This window comes from Anolis sagrei, chromosome 4, assembly GCF_037176765.1.
Source record: "Anolis sagrei isolate rAnoSag1 chromosome 4, rAnoSag1.mat, whole genome shotgun sequence".
NCBI lineage: Eukaryota > Metazoa > Chordata > Lepidosauria > Squamata > Dactyloidae > Anolis > Anolis sagrei.
The window spans coordinates 36,625,681-36,652,905 of NC_090024.1; the positions used below are offsets into that span (position 1 = coordinate 36,625,681).

General features: G+C 38.6%; 1 protein-coding gene across 2 annotated transcripts in view; it reads left to right on the forward strand.

Annotated features, from left to right (window-relative positions):
- The window catches only part of MMP16 (matrix metallopeptidase 16), a 205,380-nt gene that overhangs the window by 93,014 nt on the left and 85,141 nt on the right, over nucleotides 1-27,225 (forward strand). The window contains exons 2-4 of one of the 2 annotated variants that reach the window (XM_067467371.1): nucleotides 2,440-2,588; nucleotides 14,362-14,376; nucleotides 18,697-18,819. In XM_067467371.1, the coding sequence (XP_067323472.1) occupies nucleotides 2,440-2,588; nucleotides 14,362-14,376; nucleotides 18,697-18,819 (287 nt within the window). The remainder of the gene's footprint in view (nucleotides 1-2,439; nucleotides 2,589-14,361; nucleotides 14,377-18,696; nucleotides 18,820-27,225) is intronic. The other variant, XM_060775571.2, reaches the window with a different exon arrangement.

A 27,225-nucleotide genomic window follows, 5' to 3' on the forward strand; every position in this document is an offset into this window, starting at 1 on the left:
GATAGGTTTTTTACATCTCTCTAGGAATTCGTAGGTCTTTAAGCATTATTACCAATGTTCACTGGAAGCTGATCATAGAATTGAAGAGCTAGAAATTTCTAGAGAAGCGTTCTTTCTAGGAATTTGAGTTCTCAGGGATGTGTAGATGAAGCTAATTCTTAGAAAGAAAATTTTAATCAAACATGTGAATAATCAAATCCACAAAAGTCAAAACTACAGGGATGTGTAGGGATGAGTGTACTTGCAATTCCTTCTTTCTTCCTTTCATCATATCACATGTACCGTGCAGGCACAGAAAATAATGATGTTAGAGTCACAGGCCCACAATTTGTCTCAGGGCCTATCCAGTCAGGGCCCATATCCTGGGCCCTCTTGCATTTTTACTGGAGATGTCCAAATGGCACCTTCAGTAAAAAAACGGTTGAGACAAAGCAGGAAATCCCTGCTTTGCCCTGAATTACTTTGATACTTATTAGACTCAGGCCTTCCTGAAAGAACCAGGTCTAATGGAGTATAGAGCCTTGTGGGGACAGGTCCACAGGTAGTCCCAGGACTACCCAGAGGCTTGTCCACGCACGCTTCTCAAACCTTATGGGTTCCTTGAGTCCAGAGATGCGACATGGTGCCCCCCTTTCCAACCCCCCCCAAAAAAACCCCTTTAAAATTAAAAGAAATCTTCAGTCTGATGGAACATACCAATAACACGCAAGGAGACGGGGGTAGCTCTAATCGCTCCTGGCTCCCCCTCTCTTCTTGCTTGTCATTGATATGTTACATCAGGCTGAAGAGAGGTCTAATGGCTTTCTTTTTTCTTTTTAAGGATTTTGTGGGGTGGCCTAATGGCAGAGTGGAAGTTACTGCACTGCAATGAGGACAATCCAGAGAAAGCCTGTCTTTTTTTCCCCCTGGGGTGAGGGTACTTTAACGTGCTTTGGGGCAGGTTTACTTAACCCACTCTGAACCAGGTTAAATGTATGTCTGGAAGTGCCCACAGATGTTCCTTTTGTTGTGAGTTAAGGTGGTATTGAGGGTTACCAAAACTGGCAGAGGCCCCTCTCCTTCTGGGCTGTATGGACTGGGGACCAAGCGCAATAAAATACAGGCAAAAACTTTTAAATCCATTCATTTTCCTGGATCCCAATGAAAATTTAACATGCAAGAGAAATTAACTTTGGGTAGATAAGTAGATAAATATTTAAAATCAACTGCTCTTTTTCATAAATACTTGCAGCTATGTTGGCCAAACTAAATAAAAAAGGCAAATGTTTATAAGGAGAAACAAATAAATAAACAAACAAAGGCTACAAAATAATCAGTAAACCTTGTGGGATTCACCTTCAGGTTCAGTATTTTAATTAAGCTAGCAAAGAAGTAAACAAAATAGGAAGTCCTGTGAGGAAAAAAGTAAAAAGGAATTTTCAGAGAAAGTAGAAAATGTCATTCCAGAAATAAAACAGAAATGTTTGTATCATGATTCATACACAGCGTGTATATTTGTGTATGGTTTGTTTGTTTTTTTCTGCAGATTTGAACTGAGCCTCCCAAATAAGGGTTGAACTCTGCAAAAAAAGCAGTAAAAACGTGGCACTTTTCCAATGCCAAAATTTTTAAAAATCCAAAATATGTCTAGTGCCAAAAATCTCCTCAATGTGCCAGCACACAAAGATAATGGTTGGAATTGTTAAAGTTTAAAAGGAAAGATCCCAGGAGATAGTAAAGGTAAAGGTAGTCCCCTGACATTAAGTCCAGTCATGTCTGACTCTGTGGTGTGGTGCTCATCTCCATTTCTAAGCCGAAGAGCCAGCATTGTCTGTAGACACCTCCAAGGTCATGTGGCCAGCATGACTGCATGGAGCGCCGTTACCTTCCCACCGGAGCGGTACCTATTGATCTACTCACATTTGCATGTTTTCGAACTGCTAGGTTGGCAGAAGCTAGGGCTGACAGCGGAAGCTCACGCCGCTCCCCGGAATCGAACCTGCGACCTTTTGATCAACAAGCTCAGCAGCGCAGTGCTTTAATCCACTGCGCCACCGGGGGCTCCCAGGAGATACAAACATAAAAAATGACTCTCACATTTTCTGTCTGTTCCGTGATGCAAGGTGGAGCTGCTAGGACTTTCTGTTTAATACAATTTTAAAAACTGGTGGTACTTACTTTCAGATTGTGCTTCTATATAACCCCCATTCTTATCTGTATGTCTTGCGGAAGAATCTCTTTTATTCCTCCCCTTTATCGATGCACTGTATCCACAGGGACACTTTATTGAAATAACTGGAATAAAAGTACTAAACTGCATTCTTAATTCTCCTTGATTCCAGCAGGATTTGCAATAAATGATGTATTCTGAATTATGTCTTTTAAAAGTCTAATTACAGGCTATTAGTGAATCATAGTGGATAAATCCTTTCTGATTACACATTCTGCTTGTCGTTGTAGGTGTGGTTACAAAAGTACGGCTACCTTCCACCAACTGACCCCAGAATGTCGGTGTTGCGCACTGCGGAGACAATGAAATCTGCAATCGCTGCTATGCAGCAATTCTATGGCATTAACATGACAGGAAAAGTGGACAGGAACACAATTGAGTAAGTACATGTTGGTAGACGATGCTTGCCTTTTTAAATTACTGGGAATATAAAGTAGAAATGAAGCCTAACTTCTGGAAGTCTCTGTCATCCTAAATGTTTAGAGGGAATATCAGTTTTTTTTCTCTTTTTTACTTTAGTCTAATAAATCTGGAGAGCATCATTTTGGGAAACATTGGACTAGTTTTACACCAAGGTTTGGAAATATTGAAAAGCAAGAATGAAGTGTTTCAGTGCTGATGGGTATCATAGTCCAGTGCACAGTGAAACTGCACCTCCCAATGAATCTTTATATGAACCACAGAAATCGGGAGAGCGGTACCATGTGTCCCTCCTATTAGACATAGGGAAGATGTCACTTCCTTTCTGTATTTATATGTGTGTACATAGAACTTGGTATGTGTGTTGGGTGTGTGTATGTGTTACTTTGATTCAAGTAAGTATGGGTCTTACTGTGTCCAATTCTGTGCACCACAGTTAAAGGGAGATGTTGACAGCAGAATTCAAAATAATCTTGACAGATTAGGGAGATCGGCGAACACTAACAAAATGAACTTCAACAGTGACAAATGCAAGATATTCCTATTAGGCAGAAAAAATAAAATGCAAAGATACAGAATGGGGACGCCTGGCTTGACAATAGTATGTGTGAAAAATACCATGTGACACATGGACAACAAGGTAAACATGAGCCAACAATGTCATGTGGTGGCAAAAAAGCCAATGAGATTTTGGCCTGCATAAATAGGAGTATAGTGTCTAGATCCAGGGAAGTCATGCTCCCCCTCTCTTCTGTTTTCTGCTTCCCTAGAGACAAGGATGCAAAACAATGGCTTCAAACTACAGGAAAGGAGATTCCACCTGAACATTAGGAAGCACTTCCTCAGCAGTGGAACTCTCTTCCCTGGAGTGTGGTGGAGGCTCCTTCTTTGGAAGCTTTTAAACAGAGGCTGGAAGGCCATCTGTTGTGGGTGCTTTGAATGCGATTTTCCTGCTTCTTGGCAGGGGGTTGGACTTGATGGCCCACGAGGTGTCTTCCAACTCAGTGATTCTATGATTCTAAGATTCCAGCATGGACAGGTACCATAAAACAAGGATAGGTAACTGCATTGAGTTTGGGGGCAGGGGGGAGGGGGCAATTTTCAAAAATTTAAAAAATGCAAAAACAAAACAAAAATCAAATTCCAAAGTAGAAATTGAAGTCTGGTCCTAAAGAACCAGACTCTTGTGTTAAGTACTGGCTTGAGGCAACAGAGATAATGTGGAAACATTAAGATAAACCTCTTTTTTCTAGGGGGAAAAGAACACCTACTCTTTTTTGGCCAGAAAAAGAACTGTCTGGGAAAATCTGGAGGGGGTTGAAAGCTCTAAAAACAGCTGAGACTTCATACAAGTGGGCTGTACTTTTTCATCTTGCTACAAAGTAATTTGTGATTACTCTTGAGCAGCACATTGGTAAACTTTGGCCCTGAGTAACACATAGTGTGTAATTTCCCTCCAATTATTATTGTGATAGTTATAGTTACTATTTTTTTAAATTCTCCAAGATGATGGAAAACAGAGTAAACATTATTTTAGAAGAGTTGTTTTTATTAAAAAGACCTTTTAAGTTTACTATGATTTAACAAGCCAAGGGCCATATGAAGCAATATAGGCTCTTCTGGCTGTCAGATTAATAAGGCAGAAGATTTAAGTAAAGCTGAAGCCAGGCTGACTTGCTTTCAGAGGAAGTTCCACAGAGTCCTGCTATCGTATAGTTATATTATTCTTGGATAAATTGAGTATAATCACTCTAAATGAAAATCTTTCAGACAACCTTGTTTCATTGCAAAAAAAAAAAAAAACAGTTTAATTCCATGATAGTAAGCAATCTTTAAATCAAATATTCAAAACATTACTAGTCCCAGAAGCGTTTGCTTCCATTATGTTAGAGAGTCAAATCAAATATACATTAGATACATTCTTAATTGGGAGAAGAGTCAAATACTAGCCAAAACCCTGTGTCATGGAGCACAGCATAAATATTCTGCATGTATAACTACACTATGACTCCCCTCTAATTTCATCCTAGCTAAAGGTTTTCTCCTGACATTAAGTCCAGTCGTGTCTGGGGGTTGGTGCTCATCTCCATTTCTAAGCCGAGGAGCCGGTGTTGTCTATAGACACCTCCAAGGTCATGTGGCTGGCATGACTTCATGAAGCGCTGTTACTTCCTGCCGGAGCAATACCTATTGATCTACTCACACTTGCATGTTTTCAAACTGCTAGGTTGGCAGAAGCTGAGGCTAACAGCGGGAGCTCACGCCGCTCCCTGGATTCGAACCTGCGACCTTTTGGTAAGCAAGTTCAGCAGCTCAGCAGTTTAACCCATTGCACCACCTGGGCCCCAACCACATCCTAACTTACCGTTACAGTCCTGCACTTCATAGCTACTTAGTAGCCATTAGGGAATGCACAAATTGCAAATCTTCAACCTCTGGAAGCCTTGTCATATGATACCTTTGTCCTGCATCTCAGTAACTTGACAACCAAATGCCTTCCTAATTCTCCTGTTCCATACCCATTACCAAATGGATATGGAGTGTGAGTGGTTGGGGGATGTAGCAGCTAAATGGTGAGTCTGATGGTGGTGGGGTATTTGATCATTGTGAAGTGGGGAAAATAATTTCATCCCCAGTATTGATCAAAATAGAAAAAAGACACACAAAACATAAAGCACAGATGCATAAAGTGTACATATACACATGTATGCTACTAACAGTATGTCAGCCTCAATGTGTTTGAAAAGATAACCTTAAAATATTTGGGTAGGCAGACAGGGGTGAAGTAGGAGGGACAAAGGATTTCAAGGATGTTCATCCACTCACAGCAGATATTCATCCACTCACTAGTATGGCTAGGTGAGAAAAGGAGGAGGATGGATGAGGGAGGGGTGATGGGATGAGGTATGTGAGGAAGGAGGAAAAGTGGTATTGGGGTTACAATGTGGATGAAGAGGGCAGGACAAGGTAGGGGAGAATGAGAGGAATGGGATGGGCTGTCAAGTTTGAACATGGCAGTGGTGAGGGGAGAGCAAGAGTAGTGAGAAGGGACCCATGGCTGTTGCTCTTAAGGCAGCAGTACTCCCTTTATCTACCCGCAAAACCCATAATCCATGGTGTTACTGTAGCTTCAATCAAACAAGCTCGCTGTATACCACTTTGGTCATACTGGCTCAAATGAATGGACTACATAACCCATTGCTATTCAGAGTGGTGAACCATGAACTTGTGTTGGTCCACAAACCAACATTTTCTGGTCTGCACAGAGCTTCTGGGAAAGACAGAAACAAGTGTAACCTATGGACATAAAAAGAGTTCCATTCCTGAACTAATTAGGGGAGAAAATGCACTTTCCCCAGATATTTTGAAAAGTACTGATATTGTTCTTTTTCTTGATGCTTGTTAAATATACTACAGTTTCCGAAATGTTTTAAATAGTAAATACTGACCTACTGAATGAAAGACAGCAGTTATATCTGTGTAAATGTTATTTCAAAATCAGTGTAGCCATAAATCCTATTGACATTGCAGCACTAAGTTGTGTTTTGTCAGTCAACTAACTAGCTAATGATCCCAGTTTGTTTAATCCAGAATGAAGTTTCCATATTTTTCCACATGGGTCGACTGTAGTACTGTATACCTGCTTCTTGGAATCTAATAGTGCCAACTGTCTTTCTCACCATTTATAACTTCCTTTGCTTTCAGCTTTGAATATGCAATTTTCTTTTGCTGAAATGTACAGCTTCCTTCTAAACGGCTGCTAATGCTTGTATTTAAAAGCTTCTAACAGCTAAAGCTGCATTCTCTTGTCAAAAGCTCATTTGTATTAGCCAACCAGAGAACCTTTTCAGTAATCTTTACACTGTTTGTTAAATCCTGAAATATACTGCTGAAATCTATCCTTATTGGAAGGTAACTAATCGTTTGTGACTATAAAGCTAAAGTACTGCCTGCTGCTGGATTGTCTAAATTCCTAAAGTTCAAGGATGTCTGACCTGTTCACCTTCCCCTAGGGCACCAATGAGGCCTGCTTGGCTTTATTGCTTTTCAGTGCAATAATCTATGAGTGAGTGGAATGAAATGATTTTTCCAATCCTAGACTGGCATCAGCAGCTTTGTTTGCATTTTGTATGGACTGCCAAGTGAGGAGGAAAAAGAGATAACGCCCATTTTTTGTTGTAATATTGTATAGATATTTTTCTGGTACAGTTTATATCATCCTAAACTCAACTTGAATCTTAATACTAAAAAGGGAGTCAGCCCTGATTTCTTTGACTTAACAGCTAAGACACAACTTTATATTTTGAAGGGAGCCTTTCTTCCCCTTCTGCTACTATGATAGCCTTGGAAGAAGTCCCCAGTAATGCAATGGGTTAAATCCTTGTACCAGCAGGACTGCTGACCAAAAGACCAGCGGTTTGAATCCATGGAGCAGGGTGAGCTATCGTCTGTCAGCTCCAGCTTTTCATGCGGGGACATGACAGAAGCCTCCCATAGGATGATAAAACATCCGGGCAGCCCCTGGGCAATATCCTTACAGATGGCTAATTCTCTCACACCAGAAGCGACTTGCAGTTTCCCAAGTTGCTCCTGACAAGAAAAAAGGTCTTGAAACTAGAAATCTGCTCCAAATGGGTTCTCCATTTATCCGAGTAGATTTTCAAAGGATACCACAGATGTTGTCTGCTGGAATATGAGGCTTTGCCAATTCTGGAAAAAGCACTGAGATCCAAAAGAAATTCTCCAAATGGGTTCTCCGTTCATCCAGAGTAGTGTTTCAAAGGATACCATAGATGTTTCCTGCTGGAATATGAGGCATTGCCAGTTCTGGAAAAAGTACTGATATCCAAAAGAAATGCATCATTGAATCCTGCTCAGCAGGTTTTAGCTGGCATAAAATGAAGTTAATGTTTTCATAGGTATGAACATTTCATAAAAAAATCTTATTAAATGCATATACAGGTTAACTCAGATGCCCCCTTTCCTCTGGGTGTATTGAATGATTTTTCAATTACTTATATGTTCATTGGTCAATTCATTCTGTACTGCTTCTGTATTAATTTGTTAATATTTTATAAACAAATTCCTATTCAGTGCATATTTAAAGGAACACTTCCAAGTTTTTCCTCTGACAGTGACAACTATAAAATCTGTTATGGTACTCTTTTAAAGCCATAAACTACATCGCAAAATATGGAAAAGCATGAAATCTTGAAGATAGCTATGTTCAGATGCAGTTCAGTCCAGTTGTTAGACAGACTGTCAAATAATGACTTCCTTACACTCCCTAAAAGAATGTTGATGAGTATGGAGTACATTTCCATCTTTATCCACATATATTTTTCTGCCACTTCTTATATACACTGGAAAGCAATTATCACATGTCACTTACTTACAAGAAAAAAAAACCAATTAAATAACTACCTGGCTGCTGTTGAAGGATTGACACTGGGAGTCTTAGCGGAGGTGGGGTTTAGATGTAGATATTTTCAAGCTGTTCTCTTAGAGAACTTGTATCAAAAACACTGATTCCATTCCAGGATTTTTGAGCAGCCGAGATTTCTCTTCAATAGAAAAGATGGCTCTGTGTACTCAGTGTGAAGTATGTACTAAGCAGACCCCTCCACTGAAGTGTGAGATCAAGGGGCACGCTAGCATATGTGAGACTTCTGAGTACACATAAAGAGTTCCTACAAAGGCTAGATTATAGCAGATGGTCCAAAAGGAATTTTTGGCACACAAAAGCATTAGGATGTAATTCTCATGATGTCGCATCTACCTGCAATCTCTGTTTAGATGTGCAGAACTAATTATGCCTCTATAAGTCACAGCATTATGTCTCTATAAGTCGCAGCCCTATGTGAAGGCTAAAAGAGATGACTCACATTTCAATGTTATAATTGAGGAACACAGTAGATACTATAGCTTATTTTCTGAAAATGGCTAAATGGGTTCAACTGAAAGACAATAATTTGAGAGAGGCATGTTTAAGAATGGTCTGTGCAGAATTTTAGCAAGGATTAGATATGTCTTATATTTATATGAGTTTAAAGTTAGATTATCAGTTCTAGCTAATCACCTCTCAACAAAGGATTCTCCCTAAAAACTGTCAGGCTATGAAATGGTAATCAAGGTGGCCAATTGAAACATTCATATCTACCTCCAACAGACAAGAGTTCTTTCTCCCACCCTGGATCTTCCACAATTTTGACTGCATGGAGCACCAGGGCAGCCTCCCTTGGCTGGCTCACATTGCCCATTGGGCCTGGCGGATAGCGTAAGCCTGCCAAGGGAGGAGCAGCCCCGCGTGGCCTACTTGTGAGTAAAGCACCTCGCGAGGTGCTTTACGCGCGAGTAGGCCACGTGGAGCAGCTGCCCTTGGCTGGCTCACGCTGCCCATCAGGCCTGACGGATAGTGTGAGCCTGCCAAGGGAGGAGCAGCCCCGCGCGGCCTACTTGTGAGTAAAGCACCTCGCGAGGTGCTTTACACGCGACTAGGCCACGCGGAGCAGCTGCCCTTGGCTGGCTCATGCTGCCCATCGGGCCTGACGGATAGTGTGAGCCAGCCAAGGGAGGGGCACTGTGTGTGGGGAAGGCGCTCCTCCTCCGCGAGCCGGATAAGTGCCCTTGGCGGGCCAGAAGTGGCCCGCGGGCCATAGTTTGGGGACCCCTGGTCTAAAGGCCCCTGGTCTTTCCATTTCTACAGGTTTTTCAGAAACATTTAATTGTCTTGGATCACAGAGAGATCTAGTCTAGGTCTGTCTGAATGGTATTGGTTGCCAGTTCAATACTTCTACTGTCAAATTGTAGCTTTAGCTCCATAGACTCCCCGCTTCTGTACATTTAAAGTCCTAGAGCTCTTGGAATCTTGATACTCAAAAGAGCTTTTCTCCAAAGTTTGAGGTCTTCTGAAGAGGCCTTCCTCTGTGTCTCAGTAGTAAAGGCAATATGTTGTGTAAGGACATACAAAAGGGCCTTTTCTGCCATAGTACTCCAATTATGGAGTACCCTCCTCTGATTGGCTCCACCTTTGCCATCCTAGCACTAAGCAAAATCATGGTTTTAACTGATGCTTGGGGGGGGGGGGTTGATTAGTTTTATGCAAATCTGCATGTGTGCATAGATTTACATTGTATTGGGCTGTTTGATTTCCATTAAACTGCCATGTGATTTCTTAATATGTGTTTAGCCTTTGAAATTATTTTTGTTCATGACATTGTTCTAAACTGGGCAAGATGATTTTACTGTACATCTCCCTGAAATGTTTAGATATGAAGTGGAATATAAACACCTTAATAAAGTATTTCAAAAAATATATGCTTTTATCTGGTCTACAGAAAACACATACCTGGTACTTAGATTCAGTACTCAGCCACTGAGAACCCATTCCAAGACAGTCAAACTATCTACTTGTGCAGAATTTACCCCAGCATAGAATCCAAATGATAGCCATATTGATGAAATGGCTTAACAGTTGATTTTGGAAAAAATGCATTTATTTATTTTGAGCATTTATATCCCATCCTTCTCACCTCCAAAGATGGACTCAGGACAGCTTACAGCAAGCAGCCATTAAATACCAACACAATATATTAAAAATAATAATTACAATTTACACAGTTAAAACAGTTATATTTATTAAAACAGTTCGCCAGTTCAAATCGTAATCCAAATCAATCCATTGCGGTCCACTAAAAACATTATCTTCCCAGTTGATCAGTCTATTGTTCAAACGCTTGATCCCACAGCCAGTATTTGAGTTTTTTCCAAAGGTCAGGAGGGAGGGGGATGATCTAATCTCGTTAGAGAGGGAGTTCCACAGCCGAGGGACCACCACGAAGGCCCTGTCTTTCATCCCTACCAGTCGTGACTGTGAAGGAGGTGGGACCGAGAGCAGGAACTCCCCGGATGATCTTAACGTCCTTGGTGGTTCATTCATAACCTTTTGGAAAACACTTTTTGGAGATCATAACTTTTTTAAAAAAAGCATGACTTTTCAGAGAAGAGCCAAAAACCCTTTAGAGTAGAATCTTTTCTTGTAATATACATCCATATTATTATGCAAGGCAATGATTTCAATTGTTATACTAAATAATTTGTTATCTCTGATGTGTTAGTAAAACAGAGATTTGCCAGTGCACAAAAACAGCAGTGCTTCAGAAGTGTTTTTCAGTGCCCAAAATATATACCCTCTCATAAAACAACTTGCTTTATATCATGCACTCAAAAGACAAAAAAATAGGTAGACTTTGATAAAATAACATATTTGGTTTCCTTACAACCTTCATGTGTTCAGCATACATAGGTACAAAACTCATCAGTCCAGTTTCAAATATCTTGGAGATGGTTCCCTGTGTCAGCTGGCCAGGGCATCTCTTTTTTAACAAAACAGCTATCAATAAGTCACATAGTCAAAACGAGAGAGAGAAAGAGCATGTGGTCTTTAGCCTTTTATAACTTCTCAGGAACCATAGAGTAAAGGAAGCTGCATACCAGAACATAGATACAGGAAACAGTAAGCAACAGGATCATAAGTAAACATTACTAAAGAAAGCTGGAAGAAGGCTGCCATTTTCAACACAGTTCTTAAAAATTGTGCTTTTCCAGAATTTTGCAGTGTAAGGAAACATAGAAAATCCTGAATACAAGTTAAGCCAATTCAATCTAAAACAAAAAAACCAAAAAAAAAACCCTCAATCTTTTTTTTTTTTAAAAAAGAATCACACACTTTTATTTCATCAACACTTCTGAGGAAATGATTGAAATCCATGGTAGTTAGTGTTCTTTTCTTGCTAATTCTGATACTTAATAGAGAGAAGAAGTAGCATCCTTTAAGCTGCTGCTCTTTAAACTCTCTAATGTGCAAGAAGTGGTAGGTCATCACCCCACCCCCCAATTTTGCCAAGGATTGGTATCACATTTACACCCATTGGCTACAATTTCATCTTTTCCAAGGACTGACAAAAAGTGGCTCATGATCTGACACCTGATTATCCTTTCAAATAACATTTCTCCAGACCGCCTGTAAACTAGATTCCAAACAGCAGTGAACATCAGTGGGTTCATTTCCCCTTTGTGAAGGACAATTGCTGCTTGTATATGTTGTGCTTGGCGTAATAGAACTGAGTTAGTTTACAATCTGTCCTGCCACCCAATAACCTCTGCATATGAGTTATCAGACTTTGCTCCAGAAAACTTGTAGGCTTTGGTTCTTGGGAACTCCAGTGGTTTGGGATTTCATAGTTTCCAAGACTATTATATCTTGCCAAATACATGTAGCAGATTACAATAGTTCTTGCTTCTGTACTGACTTCGAATATAAGGGTCTGTAGAGAAAGGAGCCTATAATGACTTCATTGTAATGGATAGATCACTTCAGTAAGATATTTTTAACACTTTCAATGCTAGCAGAAGGGGACTTATTGTTATGGTCATCTTTAGAAACCATTGATACAACTTACTCTAAACATACATGATCTGATCATAGTTCATCGCCCTGGAAAATGCTGGTAAAGAAACAGTTAAGTCAACAACTTGAGCACAGGTGATTAAAGTCCTGTGGCAAGCATGATTGAACACAGGTAAGACACAATTACAGGTTTCCTCTGAGGCAGTGATGTCAGCAAAGAAATCTTTACCACTATTCATAAAATGCCAGCAGACCTTTGGTGAAAATTTGTTTCCATACTAACTCACGCAGTCATATAATGGAAACTATGAATTCTTGCTGTGGCCAATTTGTATTTCATTTTACGGATTAGATTATGCACATTCATTGCCACTTGATTACCACTTTCTCAACGTAGAAGAGAGATGCAGCTGAATTCTAGCTGGTAATGTTGTTTTGGATGTTTTTCATTTTGTGAAATCTTAGCATCTAGGCAATCTACTTGCAGGGTTAAGGCTGAACTTGTTATATGTATCCTAGAAGTGCTTTAGACGTATCCTAGAATTCACAATGCTAGGCTTCGAGAGCAAAAAGTCTGATTTAGTATAGGCTGGCTTCCTACGTTTGTCTCTCTATGGACATTTTAAAAATTGGTTTGAATTGTCAAGTTATTTCCTTTCTCCCACTTCCTCCTCAGGAAAGAGTGAGTAAAGAATTTAACAGGTAATACCCTCTGCGGCAAGGATGGTTAGTCTTAATATCACCAGTTAAAACTCAGTCACAATTAAAATGAAAACAGGGCAGACTCAACATATTTTGCTGGCTGATGTATATATTGTGTCTCTTTCTTTTTTTTAAGTGGATGGACAGATGAATATTACTTTCACCGTGTTAGTTGTCAGGTTAGAATACTACACTGAGGATATCCATCTGAATATGTCCCTGCCTGTGAGTGTTGAGCTAGATAGATGGCACAGTGCAACCTATGGGGTATCCATAGCTTCATACTCCTATAATCTCATTGTTTTTCTGCTCTTATCATCCTCTGTGAAATGGATCTTCATTCTGCCTAACCAGAGGACTGACTCTAATGAAATGGGGAATGAGTCACCAATCCTTAATCAGTCCCCCAATACTATAATTTACTGTCTGAGGAGGAAGATTCTTTACACATAAGGCATACATTGGTTCTTGGATAGCTTCTGTCTTCAATAAAAAGGTTGAACCATCTTATTTAATTTGGCTTCCAACTTCTGTTTCCCTGTACATGTACGATTTTGGCTTTAAGAAATACCCTTTTTGTATGTAAACCATCTTGAGAACCCCTTTTGAGAGTAAAAATATGTATGCTATAAGTTGCTTTTTTTTTTGGTACTGACAGGCCAAAAATCCTTTTTTAAATTCAAGTAGGCTTTCAACAACTGACCGGCAACTGAGCAAGGGGAGTTCTCCGTCGCCACAGTGGGCATTATTTTTATTGACTGCTTTTAAATTGCTTGTTACATAATTAATATGATTTCCTATGAACCTTAGTGCTCATGTATCAGTCTAGAAATTTTAATGAAAAATCCAGTCCAAAAAACGTGCATCAACTTATTTGTGGATCAATGTGACTACTGTACCATATATATATATATATATATATATATATATATATATATATATATATATATATACCATTATCTTGTCTGAGTAAATGATAAAAAGCAAGAGCTTAACTCATCCCAGATATATCACAGCCTCCCCTCTCTTGCCACTGTGGTACAACTTTTGGCTTTTTAAAAAGCCTGAGCAAGGGAATGCAAGAGTGGCCTGGGACAGCTGGTCCCCTGAGGTGGCATTGCTGCTTTCTTTTCTCCACGGAATAATGCTTTATTTATCCACAGGTCATATTAAAATCCATAGTTTTAGATCCATAACTTGTCTTTGACTTATACATGAGGTCAATATATAAATGAATATACAAAGTATAATTTGTTTAATGGTATTTTAATGTTATAACTTTTTGTGTCTTTATTTGTATCTCCATTTAATCTTGTTGCATCCCATCTTGAATTCCACATTTGGGAGAAAGGCAAGATATAAAATTATAAATCAACACAATCTAAAGATAGGGGAGGGTGGTTGAAGGAATATAGTTGCAAGTTCTTTAACTTCAGCTGTAACTTCAGTACCAAGCCTAGCTCATGATTAGATGAGTTTTTATTCAGACAGCAATATTTTGGAATGATAGCCTAGAGTGCTCCAGTAACAGTTCATGTGTAATATTTGTGTGTGGAATATTTCTAACATAGGATAATAGTACTGTTTTTGCTTTATCCCTTGCCTCTTTCGTTTGATGTAGTGATATCACCTTAAGGTGAGAGCATCTGTCTTTTGTTATTTGATTACTGCAATGTGTTTGAGTGTTTCTTCTTGGTGTGATATATGTGTAGTTTAACTGCATGACAACTGCATGCTATTCTAACATTCATTCAGGCTAAAGTCTCAGTTTCAGGCATATAATAGATATGTATAATAGATTTGTTTTTTAAAGGGAAAATCACGCCTGTTTTTATAACCAGTTGCAAACCAGAGTCCTATTTATACAAGTGGAAGGAAAGATCTTAAGAGTTATATGGACTGCAAGCAGAGAGTGAATAGCACACCACCTGAGCAGTACATTCTTCAGAGATTACAAACATCTGGCTGTGCTGGATAATTTTGATTTCTTTAAAAAAATCCATTTTGTAATATTGTGTTCACACGCAGTCAAAATTGTAAGATTGTGTTCCAACCACTTCCACCCCCTAACATGCAAACATATGTATTTAAATGAGTTGATTGAAAAGGTCACTTAAAGCCAGATGATTAATTCACTTCTTATTCAGGGCTTTTAGTGCCAAAGGGATGTCTGCCAGGTTTTGACAGATGTGCTTCTACAGCATTATGGAGATAACCATCAAGCAAGGTGTTTCAAATTACCAGGACTTAACTACAGAGTAGGTTGGAGCTGAAAGTAGTTACACAATTGACTAAGTTCCACAATGCTATGACCTTTTTCATGCATCGCAACCATTAATATACACAACGGGAAAACACAATAGCATTAGCCAATAATTCTATTTTTTGGAATGTACAAATCTAAACATAAACCTTCTTTATTCAGATGCAGTAGGGCCTGCACAGATACAGCAATAGTTTCTTGGTAGTTCATGTGACCATGGAGGAGCTTGTCCTTCTGTGCCCTTGTGCTTTCCATGGTCCACCCCATGTTGTCATACCATCAGACCATCTAGCCTACAATTGCATATTTGCAACTACCAGTGATTACCCAGAGTGTGAGATACATATCTTTCCTTGGTAGTTCATGTGACGATGGAGGAGCTTGCTGTGCTTCTGTGCCCTTGTGCTTTCCACCCCATGTTGGACCACAGATCAAAACCTGTGTTTTGAGAGCATGTGGTGCCACACTGAACTATTGCTTTTCTTCCAAAGGCCCCTGTAGTTCCTGGAATAGGAGCTGCAAGTTTGGGTCCCACTTTTTGTTTACTTCTTGAAAAGTCAAGAAGTTGTTTTTGCTTAAAATCCACAGAAAGGCACTCACATTTATGGAATGAGTTATGTGATTATTACCATTGGAGTTTGACCCTGAGAATTGCCTAGGCAGCTTGGCTATGTTGACTGGGAATTTCTTAGAATTAAAGTAATCAAATTCACAAGATAAGGAAATATTTGTAGGACATGTTAGAAAAGCAACTCCATGTTTGATTTAAATATTTAGTAATTCTACTTCATGAGATTGTCTGTTTACAGAACTGACAATTATAATACACAGCTAATATTTCCTGAATTTGATTGAACTATTGCCTCTCTAGTACTGTGAATCTGCTAACTATTGTTTGTTGAAGAAAAGATCTGTTTTCTGAGGAAATTAATCGTTTCTTTGGAACATTCTTTTTAATTGGAAGCCCATTCTTATCACAGTAAGCATACACGGTTTCCATTGTACCAACACCAAAAGACTTTTCTTTATCTCACTCATTAGTGTTGAGCTCAAAGCTTCTCTTGGACAAGAAAAAAAGATAGTTTCTGCTGTATTTTGGATACTTATTCAGAACTCACAATTATTAAATGACTGTTTTATGATATGATGGGATACAATCCTGAGGGCTCATTCAGATATCCTCAGGAGCTTGTCTACACCCAAGAACATGGATATGCCCTTCTGGATTTAGGGCATTTTTCTTTGATAAGCAATTTCAATAGCCTCTCTTTTTGCGTTTGTATGAGTGTGATTTGTTTTGTTGCACAATAAGTGAGAGAGGTTAATGAATCACACACTCAATGTTTGTTTTGCAGTTTTTTGTACTGTAGCTGTGTATTACTGTATTGAATGGTTGAATTCACATATACCATTTGTAAAGAGTGTTTAAATTTAATCACTTGAATAAGGGCTGGTCTTGTAAACTAGTCCAGCTCCCTCTAATTAGTGCAGATTCAATTAATGTTGCTGTAGCCCCCAGATAACGTTGGAATTAAATAGGGCATTGATAACTGCACCCATTAAACTTGCTTCTTTCTCTTGTACTGAAACTTGATCCTGTGTATCTAAACCATTCCTAAAAATTAGTTTACCTGGTCCAGATTATGCTGCATTAAAACTGAAGAACAAGTTTTCACACTGTGCCTTAATGTACATATGGAATCTAATTCGCGTGTGTACCCCACAGTAAGGCAGCCAATTTATTGCAGCATTCTGTTGTAGATCCATGTTCTATGTGAAAACTATTTGGTTCTTTGCTGCAGAATTTCTGCCCAAGTTGTCCAAAATTTAGATATAAAAGGTCACATTTCACCGCAAAACCATCTTAGGGCTAATGCTCTTATTGGAAAGAAACCATGAAAAAACTCAATTATGACAGAGTGGTTTTGGGGTGGGATTTCAGAGGAAATGAAAAGAAGCTTGTTCAAACAAATTGACTAGAAAAAGTGAAAGGTGACTAAACACAACAGCCACAATTCAGCAGGAACCTTGACATATTTTAGTGAAAGGAAATCAATTATATCTCCTAACTGTTTTGGGTTGTATCCAAAATGTGAAATTAGATTAATTAAATCAATGGTAGCTTATCCACGTGTAAATGTTAATATAGTCATGAATGTCCACTGGAAACAGCAATTCACTTTCTAGAACTAGGGCTGCCACTTTTTAATCTAGCAAAACAGAAGACTGTACAGTTTCAATCGCAGAAAACTAAATAATGCACTGACAGCACCAGATTCTATCGGATCTTGAAAGCTATTTGGGATCAGTCCTGGTTTATACTCTGATGGGAGATTGCCAAGAAATAATTGGTGTTGTAGGCTATATTTCAGAGGAAGAATCTGGAAAAACCACTTCTGAGTATTCCTTTCCTCAGAAAACTATGAAATGCATAGGGCCATCATAAGTTGACAGGTGATTTAAGGACATAACTTGAGTCTCTAATCATGTGGTGCTTGTAAAACAATGGAACACCATATGGTAATCAGGACACCAATCTTTAATCGTTTCTTTTTTTTTTAAAAAAAAACCCTTTTAAAAGGGAATTTAATTTTTTTAGAGAGCCTCACTGACATTTTCAGAGGAATCCAGTGTTTCCTTTTAAGTGTATATTAAACAATAACATGGCCAGACTCTGTTCACTGTAGGTTTTTTTTTTTACTTAAGTTTGCACAGAACTTCTAACATATGGATGAAAACCCTGCCTACCTTCCTGCTTCTGCTTCTCCCTGTGTGGAAGGGCCCTTAGTGTTTGCTAGCAGGTCTGATTGATTCAAATCAAGTTGACTGAGGGCCCTTCCACACAGCCCTATATCCCAGAAAATCCCACAATAACTTTGAACTGGGTTATCTAAGTCCACACTCAGATAATGTGGGCTTTCCTACCATGATATTCTGGGATATAGGGCTGTGTGGAAGAGCCCTGAGATTATGATTTTCTATCATGATTTAAACTGTTTCTCGGGTGGATTTCATTGTAATGATCACAATTTGACTCTCTAGTGAGGGAGATTCTTTTTAATCATCAGTTTTAGAAAAGGACATAGTTGTTTAATATACACTTAATATGTATTCAGAGATATTGGTTTAATTAGAAGCTAAATACAAAACAAACAATTATTTTGAATTGTTTTCAGATGAATTTTTCATTCATAATAATGGGGGAGGAGGTATTCCTTGCATGCACATTCAGGCCTCTCCTCCTTGTTCAGATCTGTTTTATTTCCCCATATTTTCTGCTTCTGGGCTTTTCCTGTACTTTCCCAATCCTATAGATTGGGCACATCTGAGAGAGAATGAGGCAACAAGAAAGAGAACACCTTATGTGTAATACTTTTGAAATATGATTGACGGGATTATCACATTGATTTACCCTCTTTTTTATTAATCAGTAAATAAAACTATTTTTCAAATAAAATATTCAAAACTTACTATTTTTAAGCTTATTTATATCAAATTAAAATAAAATCGTTGATTTTTGGCAGCCCTTTTATCTGAGGTTATGCAGAGAATAGGAAGCTACATCTTCTGAGGAAGGAGGGAAGAGGTGTGATCATTCATTCATTACATGGACCATGTTGGAAATATTAAGGGGTTGTTGCCATTGTATACTTCTGATCTTTTTCTTTACTTGTCTTTTTTTAAAATTTAAAGCTGGATGAAGAAGCCTCGTTGTGGAGTGCCTGATCAGACGAGAGGCAACTCTCGATTTAATATTCGTCGAAAGCGATATGCATTAACAGGACAGAAGTGGCAACACAAACATATCACTTACAGGTAATGAAAGCAAACCTGCAACCTTTTCATCTTCAAGTGCTTAGCCTTCTTTAAAAATGCAGCTGAGTTGTATTCATGTTATTTTTCAACAACAAAATGTTGGTATGTAGCCTGAAAATATTGATTTAAGTGTCTTGGGAGAAAGTACTCATGTACTGCAAGAGCAACAAATGGCTTTTGGGGATTCAAATGGTCTGTGATTTTCTAAAGTGTTCTTTGAAGCTTTCAGTAGCAAATTAACCTCTTGTCTACCTCTATAAGCCTTTATGAACATTGCTCAACCCCTTGGCAACTTTTCAGGGTCAATTGCTCAGAAAGGATCAGGGTGGGGGAACTAATTTCAATATGCTCATTAGGCTTTTTGGCAAAGAGTGCTTTCTGTATTCAGGTAATGTCAGGTCTATGCCAAAGTAAAATTTAGATTGATTAAAAATTGGCTGATTTTTCCCCCTTGCCTTTATGCCTGTATGTAAGTGAAGCTTCTTAAAGCTTTTTTTAAAAAAATGTATAACACAGAGTGATACCTATGATGCTAAATATCTGGGTAACCTACTGCCTTCCTAATTATTGTGCTGTGTATATGTGCCTTCAAGTCATCTGTAGACTTATAGTGATCCCATGCATTTCATAGGGTTTTCTCAGATAAGGGAATACTCAGAGTACGTAGTATTACCAATTCTTACACTTCTTTTGTGTCAGGAGTGACTTGAGAACCTGCAAGTTGCTTCTGTTGTGAGAGAATTGACTGTCTGCAAGGACATTGCTCAGGAGACACCCGGATGTTTGATATTTTACCATCCTTGTGGGAGGCTTCTCTCATGTCCCCTCATGGGGAGCTGGAGCTGATAGAGGGAGCTCATCCACGCTCTCCCTGGATTCGACCTATGACCTGTCAGTCTTCATTCCGGCCGGCAAAAGGGTTTAACCCTTTGCGCCACCGGGGGCTCTAATTCTTACACTGAAATATAACCAAGAACACCTGGTATTTATTGGTGGTTTCCATCCATGTATTAACCAGGGCTGACCTTACTTAGCTTTGCAAGGTTAGGCAGGATCTGTTGCTTTACTATGATCCTCATAAATCCTGCCAGTTGGCATAATGACTTTTTAAGCTCATAGTTTGAAACCAATGATGGTTTTATCCTTGTTTCAAAAGCGGCACGTGAAATATTATATTAGTATTTCACATTATGTTAACAGTAATAGCACTTATTTTATACTTTTTGTTCAGTGATCTCAAGCAATATATATTGCTTCCTTCCACCCTTGATCATCACAGCAAATCTGCCTGGATGGTTAAGATGAATAGGAACCTGTAATTACTTTCACAGCAAAATGGGAAACTGAACCCAGCTCTCCCTAGCCCTAATATCCTGTCGCTCTAAGGAGTGGTGTGTGGGAATCACACATTTAACCATGGCAGAAAATACTGCTGTGTCAATTCCAATGCCTATGCATTCTTCAAAGTGAGAAACTACACCTTAGCTTCAGAAAAGTAATTACGCATTCGCATAGGAAAAATAGCTAAGTACATATTACTCCGAAAGCACTGTGAACTTCAATATGATATTCTGCAGGAACTAAAAGTTGGAAAGCCATTTTTCTGTGCTTTCCGACGTGTCATGTTTAGTCATCCTTCCAGTTATTTCTTGCTTTCAAGTGATGATTTCCCTTTGTAGCCTCTCAAATTAGAATTCTTCTTGAAAACAGAAGCTGATAATGGTGTGAGTACATACCTAGATGTCCAGCTGATTGGTTTCTTGAGGACTATTCTTTCACTCTTTGTTTGGTTAAGACTCACTTCCTTAAGAGGTCTCTAAACACTTCCCAGTGACTTTTTTTAAAATAGAAAAGTGATTATGCTATTTAATAAACAAAAAGTAGATTATGGTTGTTAATTTATTCCAATATTCACATGAAACTCCTGGATGAACAGCCTTCTCTAGGCATTTCAATAGAGAGAAATCTGTTTATAACTGTTCGTTTGTTTTGTATTATTTGTAACATGTCTTTCTCTCAACATGGAATCCATGCAGCTAGAGCATAGATTTAAAAAAGGACAGCTAAAACACAATGTTTATGATAAACAGCATTGTTTATTGTAAAAAGCAATTCCATTATCCTATTAACACTACTTTTAAAGCAGTTTAAAAGCATTCAAAATGCAACCCTGAAAATAATACAGTGTACACACATCCCATTAAAAGGCATCCAGCTAATTGCCTAAACCCATCTAAATAGTAATAATAAAAAAACCCTTTGCTTCATGTTCAAGAAGGAGAGTGTTGAGTGGGCCAGTCTAGTTTCATATGAGCAGAGTTCCTCAGCCTGGGAGCGGATACAAAGAAAGCAATCTCACATGACTTCTCCAAATGTGCCTGCAATTGTGGTGGGATTGAGAGAAAGCCCTCCTGCAATAATCATTAAATTCAAGCAAACTAATAAAGAGATATGTTTCAAATAGCCCTGAATTCAAGATTTAAAGAGCACTGAATTGTGCCTTGAAACAAACTAGTAGTTTGCGAAGTTGTTGCAACATGTTGTTGTAATCTCATGGAGTAGTTTCATCAACTATAGTTTCAGCAATTTTGCCCATCTGATGAGGTCCAAGAAAATCATGAATCACAGGCAGATACCCAACCACAGGTACCTCTAGCTGATTTTAAAGCTATTCCGTATAGGTAAAACTAAAATGACAGAGACAAATGTATATATCAGTTGATGGATGAGCAATGCAACTTGTGCACCATCTAGATATTTAAATCAGTCAATCTTTAATCAACATAAAATATGATAATCCTTTGCTTTCCTTAATCCTCCTTATTAACTGATCTTATAAATTGGACTGACATTATGTTTAATCCAATCATATTAGTAACTTTACTAGCTTTCTGGGATAGCACAGTAGAGAATGTTTTCCCTTATTTTGAATCAGTTATGTCCTTATTTCACAGGGTATTTCTTGGTATAATGGTGGAATGTAAATAATAAAATCCTATTCATTCTGTAACTCACATTTTGCTTATTTTTATAATCTGATTAAGTTTGGCTTTTTTATTTTAAGACAGGCTATTATGAGTGCCCTTTGTAGAGGCTAAACTGTACTCCTGTTCCTAAAAAAATATTTTAATAGAATGTATTTAATTCATTCCAAATGTAGTTAGGAGACAGTGTATGATTTTTTTGTTTGAGCAATGTCCATTTGCTGCATTTGATAACTTAGTTGCTCAGTGACAGACTAATGTTAACATTTATTAAGTCAAAGGGCTTCTTGTACAGCTTCTTGTTCCTGCAGTTAAGCAAGCAAGCAACATTATTGTGGTTTATATGCAATACTGATTCTAAGAATGTGTATCTCCTTTTTACTCCAACTACCATTCTTTTGGCCTTTAGGAGAGAAAAGTGTAGCCAAGCACCATCATGTCTTGGCCAGTGGCTGGATATACATGGGCTTGTTTAACCCACAGTTATCCTCTTTTCCTTGTGTGACCCCTGCCATTTAGATTGTAAACCTGGAAGCACTTTGTGAAGCATGGTTGGTGGGGATGAGAGAGAGGTCCTTCTTGGTGGTGACCCCCCAACTCTGGAATTCCCTCCCCAAAGATATTAGATTAGTCCCCACTCTGTCCGCCTTTTGCGGGGATTTGACACCCAGGGTATTCCAGTGTGACTTTGAATAATGGTTGGTACCTGATCATAAATGCCCAGCCCTTATTTACTGATAAGGTTTATTCAGCACTTTACCCTCAGCCTGGCCCTATAGTTTATGTTTTGCACAAGTCCTGGCCCTGCCTTCTCCAATCTGCCTACCATATTCCTGGTCACTGGTTGTTGAAGTTGAACTGACAATTTTATGAGGTTTTTACTTTACTGGTTTTTAATTGTTTTAATTACGTGGTTTATGCTATATGGCTGCTAGACTGGAACAGGAGTACACATAAGCCAGAAGTAGGTCAGGGAAGGGGAATAAATGAGTCAGTCAAAGAGGTGAACAACAAGAAGAAAGGGCTTTTTTGTAAGTCCGCTTCGGGGTGAGAAGGGCGGGGTATAAGTACAGTAAATGAATAAATAAATAAAATATATTAAAATATTTTTGCGGGGGAGGAAGGTGCAGTATGGAGTATAGAAAAAAGATAATAGATACTACTGGGGAGGGACTGAAATTTAAATACTAGCATTCTCAGAGTATCCCTTCCCTTCCCTAAACTACCCCCAAGGTAAAAAATATTTAAACAAACACCCCTAAAAATGTCCTTTGACAGCCCCACCCCAAACACATACACACACACCCTCACCTCCCTAGTGAAGTAGTAAAAAAGGACTGAAAGACATTAAATCAAGATTTATTTATTTTTTTTAAAAAAAAGCCAAATAAAAGGATTGGAATTGAGTCAAACAGCAATCCCAAGCAGTGATGGCACTTAGATAGAACATGGAGCAAGCTAGCACACTCTCTCTTTCTCAGAAGCCAGGACACCACAGGAAAAATGAGACGCTTGCCCTGGTATATATAGACCAGCTTAGCAAAAGGACACATGATCTGCTTTCTTGTTCTGATTGGCTCAGGCAGGCGGGAGGAGGGGGAGCTGATTTCAGACATCATGTGGTCTGTTTCGGCCAAGTCAATTCAAGCCCCATCACCCATCCCATTGCTGGAAGTTTGGTTTCTGCCACTGCCGGAATTCTCGGATTCCATTTTGAAAAATTATACCATACACACCCCTAATGCCTGCACACTGGAGCAGACACAAAGATGTGTCACAGCATACAGTTTGAAAATCTCCTCTAGCCTATAGGGTGCATGTTGCTCTTGACGGTATTTCCCCCCCTCCAATAATCCCATGAAAATTGGCTAGAGAAAATCACTTCCAAAAAAAGTTGATCTTGCAAGCCCCCAAGAAGGGACAAAGAGTTAGAATGCTCCAATATTTTCCCCCAACCCACAAAAATTGACTCAAACACCCACAAACAGAAAACCTAAGTTATCCCTCATTTTATTTTGAGTCATGCAGTGGCCAGTTTTCAGGTTAGCAAAAATTGGTTCCCACGTTCTCTTCTCTTCCTTCCCACTTTTCAAAGTATTATGAACTATAATTCACTTGTTATGGCAATGAAGCTTCAGTATCACCTTCAGCCATCCTTATATATTATTTTCTCAAAATATGTTTTTCTTTTTCTTTTCTTTGTACTTATAGCTTTTGCTATAATACCCTTGACTCCTTTGATGTGTATTTCCTATACATGCTTGGTGTACATTTTTATTCTGCACTGAATTTAAGGGCAATTCAGATCTTTTTTAAAGGGATGACTTATTCTGAACCAGATGCTTCTTAGTTCCTGCCAATGTTTTACATGTCAGTTTGAAAGCTTCTTGTGATATTTTTGATTACCCATTGCAGTTCTTGACTGGGTCATGAAGGAAGCCTACTGCTCCAGACAATGAAATTCAGAAATAAGGTTGCATCCCTTCTATTGTTAGTGACAGGAACAGCTTTTCCAAGGCATGACAAAGGCAGCAGGTTCTCATGGGTATGTTTCAGATTCATGTGACCTGTTTTCTTTTTCCTCTTCAGTATTACTCACTCCTGGGCAAGCTGGATAATTGTTAGAAGAACTATGCATCTTTTATTTATGTTCCCTAACAGTGTCGATTTAGTTACATTTTGTGATCTTTAGCACCTGATCCAAGTGCAGTCTGCTCCATACTCCACAGTTTAACTATTTTCAACTCATATTGGTCTGTAGAATAAGATAGACCAAAATACTAAGATTTCAGTATGGCAGGCAAATTAGAGATGCAATATTATTTTACATGTCTTCCAAAAAATTAAGATGATGACATTCAAAGCAAGCTTTTGTGTTTTCCAGAATTGATCATTGGGCAACATGTTGAACAAAACAGGAGAGGAACAAAAGTAGAGGGTGGAATGTTGACTTCCACTTTTGCACTTCTTAAAATGAAGAGCAGAAAGGGGCATGTTGGCATAATTGTATCATTTTTATCAGATTTGATGGATTACAGGATACATTCTGGTCATTTGAGTTATGACAATTTAGGATTGTTAGAGTGTTGGATTGGTTTGAGTGTTGCACTAAGACTCTGGGGAACCAGGTTTCATATCTTCTCTAATCCATGGAAACCCACAGGGCGACTTTGGGCAAGTCACAACTCTATGTCCCATAGGCAAGCAATGCCACAAAACCCCAATCACAGGGTCACCTTACAGCCATTGGAAATTGGAAACTAGTTGAAGGCATAAAAGCAATGACAGCAATGCCTAAGATAACACTAAACTAGCGAAGTCATTAATATTGTTAATGTCTTTTCAAAAATTTAAGAATGAATATGGATCTCCAATTGATCAATTGGGTTTTGGGTGAACCAGATATTAATCTATCTATCTATCTATCTATCCTATCTATCTATCTATCTATCTATCTATAAAAATGGTCTTGTCATCGTGAGTACCTTAAAAATCAGTGGAATCATCAATACCAAACACACAGCATCGGCCAATAATATGCCAACTTCTTCTAATTATAAGGGCCCAATTTAAATGAAGATTCAACTTCAGAAAAGCAGATTGGTCTAAATTCTCTTACATGTTAGATGACAAGATTATATCGGTTGCCCCAATCCATGAGGAATATGAGCACTTTATTGAAATAGTTAGAACCTGCTCATGGGCTTCTATGCTGAGAGGCTGTAGGATACACAGTCTTCAGGGTATTACTCCTGGTACAGTTTTTTTTGTTGGAAGGTTATTATAGGCTCCACAATAAAAACCCATTTAGTAAGCAAACTCTTCAAGCAGCACAGAGCATTCTGTCCTCCATCCGTGAAGCCAAGAAAGAACAGCGGTTAAAGTTGATAAAAAGTACCCTTGCACTTTATTTATTCAATTATTTTGGACATTTATATCCTGTCCTATCTCGACCTCCGCAGAGGGACTCAGTGCGGCTGACAACAAAAGCATAAATAAACATCTTAGGTTGAAAAAAAGTTAGTGAATCTTGAAGAGTAGTTCCATAGCACAAAATAATTTATATGGAGTTATTTAAATCCATTTAATGTTTGCTTCTCAAAGACTTAGTGTGGGGATTTGGCTAACCAGTTAAAATTCATGAGTAAACCAGATTTTTTTAACTGAATTTTTTTTGGGGGGGGCAGGGAGTTGATCCCCTAACCCTCCCCGCTCCCGGCTACAGCCTTGGCAGCAATCACAGTGAAGGTTGCCTATCTTTTCCTTGTTCCTGTGAAGAAGGTGATATGGAGAGAAACTCTTCCCCTGAAGATCAGAAAAGCCACACAGAGCCTTAGAGGGAAATGTTAGAGCAAGGAGAAGTAAATAGAAAATCTTCCTTTGTATCTTTTTCTAGTATTTTATTCAGCATATGTAGAAGTTGTCTAGCAGTGAAAGGGACCTTTCCTTGTGCCATAGGAATCATAAAAAGTTCAAGTACTCAAAATGGTTATCAAATTGAAAACAGTGGTTGTTGTCACAAGCATATATATTTGACAGATTAGATATATGGCCATGGATGTCCTGGAACAACAGCATATCAGACAGAAGGGCAGAACTGACAGAAAGGGGCTACTTAACAATTTACCTGTTTATTGAAAATGGCACAAAACTATGTATTTCTCCAATTCAGCCTTCCATGCATCTGTCATCAACAAGGCAGGCTCATCTATCACACCGAATTGTGTATATGCTTAAAATTGTGCTCTTCTGTTACTACTATTAGAGTTCATGTATCAAAATGTCACTTTTTTATGCTTCCAAAACGTCCTCTTCTCAAGGACAGAATTTTTAGCCTTGCGACAGGGAATCAAATACTGGAAGTAGGGTCATCCAATCTAAGTGTTTTTGAAAACTTTGCTTAGTGCTGTTCTACCAAACTGACAATGATTACAGAGTGTTAAGTGCTTTCCCGCTAACTCTTCTGATACTCATTGTTAGTTTTTGATGCTAAACCTCTACATGAAATCATGATCTTACAGGGCTTTGTAATGGGTGACTTTAGATTAGCTTATTTGTTGTCTCTGATTAAAGACTGTAAATCTAACTCCCATTAAGTTCAATTCAGTTCACTGCAACTTACTTTTGAATAAATGTGCTAAGTATTGTGCTGTAGGTCAGTCAGCCTCCCTTACCTCCTCTTTTTCTCCTTCTCTTTGTATGTGTGTTCGTGAATATTCAAGCCTTCACTGAACCTCCAGTTTCCCCTGGAGACAGATGCTTCTTCCTACTCACCTTTAAGATTTTTAGCATGTGTCAAAAACCTGCAGGCCAGTTCCAGATATCTCTGTCATTCTCTGCAGTAAGTTGACTAAAATAAAATAAAATGCCATGGGCACAATAGATTTTTATTCATTTGCCATATGAGTGTGGGCAGTCTGTG